Source organism: Olea europaea, chromosome 5 (assembly GCF_002742605.1).
Source record: "Olea europaea var. sylvestris chromosome 5, O_europaea_v1, whole genome shotgun sequence".
In the NCBI taxonomy this organism is placed as follows: domain Eukaryota; kingdom Viridiplantae; phylum Streptophyta; class Magnoliopsida; order Lamiales; family Oleaceae; genus Olea; species Olea europaea.
The window spans coordinates 12,600,827-12,607,491 of record NC_036241.1 but is presented as its reverse complement, the minus strand read 5'-3'; the positions used below and the strand labels follow the sequence as shown (position 1 = coordinate 12,607,491).

Here is a 6,665-nt window from a genome sequence, read left to right as displayed (position 1 = left end):
TATAAGATTGAAGTTAGTTGATCAGATTTTACACAAGTACAGAGAGGGGGAATTTTTTTCAAAGCACTTCAATTCTTAAGTACGCGCAAGAATTTCATATATACCTAACTAGTGACCATGTGCAAGTTGGAATCTGAGTGATTATGCCATAAACTTTCACTCCAGCATAATGCATAATCTACCCATAGGTGATAGTATGGTCATCTATAGAGGAATTATTTTTGAAATATTAGCTAAATATATAGGACCATTAAATGATTCGCGTAGTACATTACTCCAAAGATGTCTTAAATACTTGATCGGGAAGAATCCCATTGGAGATTATAAGAATGAAGTATTGACTTGTTCATCCACTTTTTTATTCATTTATATTGATATTTGATGAAAAACCCAAATACTACGATAAAAATCGTCCAAATATTCACCCGTCCCAAAGGTGCATTGAATGTTTTAGAGACCCCTTTTTTTTTTTTTTTTGCTGGCTGAATTGTAAAAATTTGATATGATTGTTGATAAAGTGATAAATGCTTTTATAGCAAGAATGATCGGATTTCTTAAAGAATGATGGTACCAACTGGAAATTATAGACAAATTCAACTTAAACAACCTCTCAGCCCCTGAATTATATATATATATATATATATATATATATATATATATCAGATTTTGAATTGCTTTCGAATTTCTGGATCGAACCAACTGATTCGATTCAATTTTTATAACATTGCTTTTCCAACAACAATTATACATCTAAACAGTGACAACCTTATCGTGGTTTAATCCAAAACTACTGTATTAACTTCTAAACAAACTCTTAACTTGTATTTATTGAAAAAAAATATAAAATCTTGGCGTGAAGATATGAATAAACCATTAAGTAATTAATTATATATAAATCACCAGAGATTAATTATTTGATTAATTTAATTGACTAAAGAAATTATAATTTGAAAGAGTGGAAAAGGGTGCATTTAATTAAGATCTTACAGTTGACAATTTCCAGATCTGATCCCAAAGCTCTTGGATTTCGTAGAGGACTCATATTCTGCAAGAATTGACAATTTTTTTTTCGTATCTATACAAAGTCAAAAGACCAGAATACCCTTGTATAAATTATGGCTTCCAAATTATTGTCTTCAGATTTTAGCATGAAAATTGTTATTATTTTAGGAAATAATAAGTCTTAGTTTTCCGATTTTTATTGCAACTAATAAAACAATGATTGGAGGGTCTTGAAGTACTTTCTCAACTCAACTCTCCACTTAATAAATTTGATTAACAACCAAATTATTACAACTTTGCTACGTGTACAGAATTAGATAGGTTGATGGATGCATGCATCTATCAACCTACTTGTACAAAATCATCTGTACAAGTAGATTAATCGATCAATTTATGACCACCGCCAACAATGTAATAAGTTTGACAATTAGATCTTAAATGACTCTTAACAATAAGTACTACTCCTAAGAGTGCCCTTCAACACATGTGACTACTCTCAAATCACTGTAGTTCACAATTTGAAGTAGCAGAAATGCATGAAAAAAAATAAAAAAAAATTAATACTTCAAAACTCGAATACTGGGAATTCGCAAACTATGGACAAATACTCTCAATATTTTTCCTTGCTTCTTCTAACAGTAATTAATTAGCCCCTATGAAATAACCAAAATATTGTTACAAAATAAAGATAAAAGGAAATCTATGAATCTTGGCCTTCGATCGATGCACCGTTTGAGTTCTTCAATTAACGTGCCAAACTTCTAACAAATCGTCTCTCATTTCAAATGGTCACAGGAGCCAAAAACCGGTTACGACTGCATAAATCGATGATCAATGAAGGGAGAAAGAAAGAGGAAATTTTAGGTTGCCTTAGCTACAAGTTTGAGGGACAATCTAGTGATTTCACAATGACAAGAAAATATAAAAGATCGCGCCCAACAGCACTGCTATTGTCATACACACATACAAATTATTCTAAGTAGCTAATTATGACAAATTGAGTTAATTAAGGATCAAGATTAAAGTCAAAACTTGGATGCATTCTACTTTTTGTATATATGTGACTAATTATACTTCTTTAGACAAGGAATTGACTTCGGTACCATAGAGTTTTGTATTTCAATATGAAAAAAGTAGAAGAAGAAGAATCCGGTCATGAAATGGAAATGGATCTATCCCTTAAGATGGATGCACAAGAAGAAGAAAAAACCGATGACCAGCCACCTCAATCGCAGAATAATCAAGCACAAAACAAAGAATTCCAGCCTGAAAATAAACTGAAAGAAAAATCACAAGAAATTGTAGCTGATGATGATCATAAATCCATTGAATATTACTCACTGGAGAACTTGAAGACAGAAAAGGTATAGAATTGGTTTGTGTGTATATATTATTATGTGCATGGCCTTGATTTTAAGCAATGAATAATCACTGTAAATTCTGTCAGCTGTCCATTTTACAGAAGCAGATGAATCGGATGAAGGAGGAGAATAAGATATTGAGGACTTCAATAGAACAAGCTACGAAGGATTATTATGATCTAACATTCAAAGTTGCTATGATCCACAAAAATAACCAAAAGAAGGTAACCTTCGATTTTGTGGAGCCTAATAATACTGTATAGGTACTTGTCCTTTAGGATTTTCACTCATTTTTTGATATAGGATTCCAAACTGTTAGTTTCACTTAATGGAAATGAGGAGCCAAGTGATCAAGAGCCAAGTAGAAGTCCAAAGATGTTCGATATCAAGAATCAAACGGAGTTGTCGCCATTAATACAGGAAGATGATCTGAGTGATAGTACTGAATTAGGGTTGTCGTTAACACTGAAAAGCAGTCCAAGAAAAGTAGAGAGAGAGAATGAAAAAAAGGAGAAAAGGGAAGATCGAGAGGGATTAATCACACAGATACGAGGTAAGCCACATGGGGGAAGCAATCTGCCTGGAATTACAAGCCATGTTGCATCTCCATCAAGTAGAAGATCTAGGGTTTCAGTCAGAGCCAGATGTGAAACAGCCACAGTGAGTCTCTCTCTCTCTCTCTCCCCCTCCCCCCGCCCTCCCCTCCCGCCCCAATATATATGTTTGTGTATAGATCGTTAGCATTACGATCCTAATCACGCTGCACACTTATCATGTCTCCTCTCTGGTTGAGGTTGAACCAATATAAATCTTTATGTTTACTTCGCTTGTTTTCAATTTCATTGGTATTATTGATCTCGAAAATTGGAACTGGAGTTTAATCCATGAAATAGTGTGTAATTGTGAGATCGTTTTATTGAGTTCTATAAGAAGAAAGACTTATAATTTATGAATTAACACATTTTAGATGAATGATGGATGCCAATGGAGAAAGTATGGTCAAAAGACTGCAAAAGGAAATCCTTGCCCAAGAGCATATTATCGTTGTACCGTAGCTCCTGGATGCCCTGTAAGAAAGCAGGTAACGAAAAGTTTAATATCCACACGAAAATTTTAACATTGTGACTTTTTTTGTTCAACATACTTCGAATATAATTATCCGTTTAGACGTTCAGTAACACAATTGACCACATGAAAAATTAGGTCCAAAGATGTTTGGAGGACATGTCGATACTAATCACAACGTATGAAGGAACACACAATCATCCACTCCCAGTGGGTGCAACAGCGATGGCATCAACCGCGTCAGCTGCATCAGCATCCTTTACATTACTCGATTCAAGCAACCCATTTTTAGATGGAATGACAACCTCAAACCAGACGCATTTCCCTTACCCTAATCCTTATAATAGAATTAATATCCCATCTTCTCCATACATCCCATACCTAAGAAACATGAACCCTAATGACCCTTCTAAAGGTATTGTTCTTGATCTCACAAATAATGCTTGTAACGGACAATTTCTCGGGACTAGCCCTTTGCAGTACTCTACAGGACAACCAATGGGACAGCCAGGATATTCTTGGCTGCCTAGAGCAGGCATTTATAGTGGAACTAACCAGAGTTTTCCTGGTCCTAAACTAGGAGATGGGAAGGGGCCTAACGGTGAAGGGAATAGTGATATTAATAAACATTTGAAGGAAAATATGAGTGCAATTGCTTCTGATCCTAAGTTTAGGGTTGCTGTTGCCGCCGCCATTTCCTCTGTACTTATTAATAATAAAGAAAGCCCTACAGCATGTCCTATAGATGGGGAGAGTGGGGCTAACAGCCCTAAAACTTGGGTTCTTGAATCCACAAGTGCTTCTGCTGGCAAGTCCTTGTGAAGGTTTTTTTTGCATTCACCATCCTTTCAAGGTGGAAGTTGTGGGTTCGAACCTCACTAACTGGTTTACATTCGACTCGGGTAGGACGAGGTACGTGGAATCTCATTCGAATTAGCAAGTAGATAAAATATTGTGTAACAATTATATTGTTTTGAAGCCAATATTTATACTGAACATGAATTTGTATTTTTTTTTTCTTTTAGTATTGATATTTGTTTTACTTTTTGAAAGATGGGAGGTTCCATGTGAGTCATTGACTGTTGTAGAACTCTAGGACTTGAACATTTACAAAGTTGGTTAAAAACTTTCTTTAATTAAACAAAAGGGTCTGGTGCATGCACACAAAACTGAGAATTGGTTTGGTAAGTTAGACTCCATAAAATTAGGCAAAGTTTATGATATTGATAGACATGTGATATAATTTATTAGTTGTTGTATCTAATCTTGTTGAATTAATGTACTCAACAGGACATAATGGTCTATATAAGATTTAAAGATAATAGACTTATATGTAAGTTGAGTGTGAGGATATTCAACTTGTGAATAGTTGATCCGAAAGTTCCCTTTTGAGTTCAAGATAATCAAATATAGCCCCAGTTTGGTATAGATAAAAATCAGTTCTTTAGTAGATTTTGATAAAAACTTGTGAAACGTGTGGTTGAAAAGTTGTAGTAAGGATTAAAATTAAATTTTTAATAGATTTTAATAGAACTTGATGAAATGAGTTGTTGAAAAGTTGTGAATCCTATTAAATGCGTGGTTAATGTTAATTATTGACTCTGACTTTGATTAAAATCTTGATTTTAATTTTCACCAAACATGAGCTGAATGTGTAATTAAAATTAATTGTTGAATTTGATCAAAATTTCTAGCTAAACCAAACAATGGCTTGGAGTCGTAATGAGTAATTGTAGAGAAAAAAATTTCCCTTTTGTTACATTTCTGTATCATTTTTATCTACTCGATAAATAGTGAATTTGTACACGGAAAAAGAGAGAGTGTATTTTTAATTTCTTTATATTTTTATTAATGTTTATTCCATCTTACCAAGCACGCCATTTGTGTTTTGCTCCAATTAATGCAAAAACCTAGTAATACATTAGTATAATTACAGAACTTAAAATTATACATCACAAAATTGGTTTATGATAAGTATAATTAACAATTCTTTTTCCCTTTTTCCTATATGTCACTTAAGTTTTTATACGATTGTTGAAAGATTCTTTGATAATTGAGAGTAGTTCATCAAGATCAAGTTCAGGTTAAATAAACAGTATCAAAGCCTAGGCAGGATTTTTAGGTCTCTAATTATGATACGACCCGTCCCGAATCACCCTAGTAGACCCGAAACGTGACGTGCGCCGATGATATATGTTGACCCTACAAAGTGCGCCAACAAATGTCGGTCCCACCCGCGCTTGCGTGGGCGAATGTCCAACACGCTAAAACACGTGGACGGTCTAAAACGAGCAGTTTAAAGGGGCGTGGGAGTAGCCCAACGACGCGGGACGGTGACGTTCGGAATCCGGCGAGTTGTTCGTAATCCGATTGTACAATAATTACCAACCGGTGCTCGTAAATATATATGTAAAAGTGTGTAAACTCGATTTGCGTATTGCAAGTAAATGAGGGAGAGTTGAGTAAATGTAGTCTTTAGTATTGATTCTTGCATTAGCCTTTGACATTACACAATGTGAGTATTTATAGTGATGCATATGAAATGGGAGCCCTTGGATGAAGTGGCACGTGGCCTCATCCCCTTAGTTCAAACGTCTGTTCTTAGGTATAGGACTTGACTTGCTAGTTTACGGCGCATTTATTGCTTGCGCAGGTCCTTTATACTAGTGATAAGACTTGATCTTTATGCTTGTGACAAACGTTTAATCAGTCATTCGAATAAGATCTCTGAGCATGTGATCTCTTGGGAGAAGTGATAGTGGAGGAAACTCCTTGTGGTTAGGAGGCTCGTGCATCAGCTTCGGGGTTTCGACCATTTGATAAATACCTCCACCTGAGGACCTCAGCTAAATTCAACAGGTTCCATGCTTTGGGTCATGGGGCTCGGTAGTTGGGCTTTGGCAGAGTACGTCGGATCGTGGTGCCTCGGTGGATGGACCTCGGCTCGAAGCAGTTCGGATGCAGCCCACCTCAGTAATGTGTGCCACCTTGGCAAGAACGTCACGTGGATTAAGATGAGTGGGCCATTGGCCCGGGTGGGTATGACAGGTGTGACAACACCCAACAATAGTCCCCCAAGTCCAAGTATAATCATTAATGTAATGCGAGGACTTTAATGGAGTAGAAGTTGAAAGAATTTTTAAACCCCAAATAATAGTCCCCCAAGTCCAAGTATAGATATTTATATCATGGTTGGGGTTTGAGAAGTGTTCTGCGAGGCTTGATTGCTGAATGGCG

General features: G+C 35.7%; 1 protein-coding gene across 2 annotated transcripts; it reads left to right on the top strand.

Moving 5' to 3' along the window:
• Positions 1-2,013: 2,013 nt before the first annotated feature.
• On the top strand, positions 2,014-4,635 carry LOC111394686 (probable WRKY transcription factor 9). 2 transcript variants are annotated; one of them, XM_023020629.1, is made up of 5 exons: positions 2,014-2,366; positions 2,465-2,587; positions 2,667-3,023; positions 3,331-3,444; positions 3,567-4,635. In XM_023020629.1, the coding sequence occupies exons 1-5, from the start codon at positions 2,127-2,129 to the stop codon at positions 4,248-4,250; spliced, it is 1,518 nt and encodes a 505-aa protein (XP_022876397.1). In that variant the 5' UTR covers positions 2,014-2,126; the 3' UTR covers positions 4,251-4,635. The 2 variants fall into 2 exon arrangements, with proteins under 2 accessions (XP_022876397.1, XP_022876395.1); XM_023020627.1 differs by having other exon boundaries at positions 2,016-2,366; positions 2,450-2,587; positions 3,567-4,631.
• Positions 4,636-6,665: the final 2,030 nt, after the last annotated feature.

Bases quoted from the DNA above. Each gene is read 5' to 3' on its own strand.
- LOC111394686 (XM_023020627.1), top strand. From the start codon at position 2,127: ATGAAAAAAGTAGAAGAAGAAGAATCCGGTCATGAAATGGAAATGGAT. The intron at 2,588-2,666 runs GTAACCTTCGAT...TTTTTGATATAG, and splicing joins ACAAAAATAACCAAAAGAAG to GATTCCAAACTGTTAGTTTC. The intron at 3,024-3,330 runs GTGAGTCTCTCT...AACACATTTTAG, and splicing joins CCAGATGTGAAACAGCCACA to ATGAATGATGGATGCCAATG.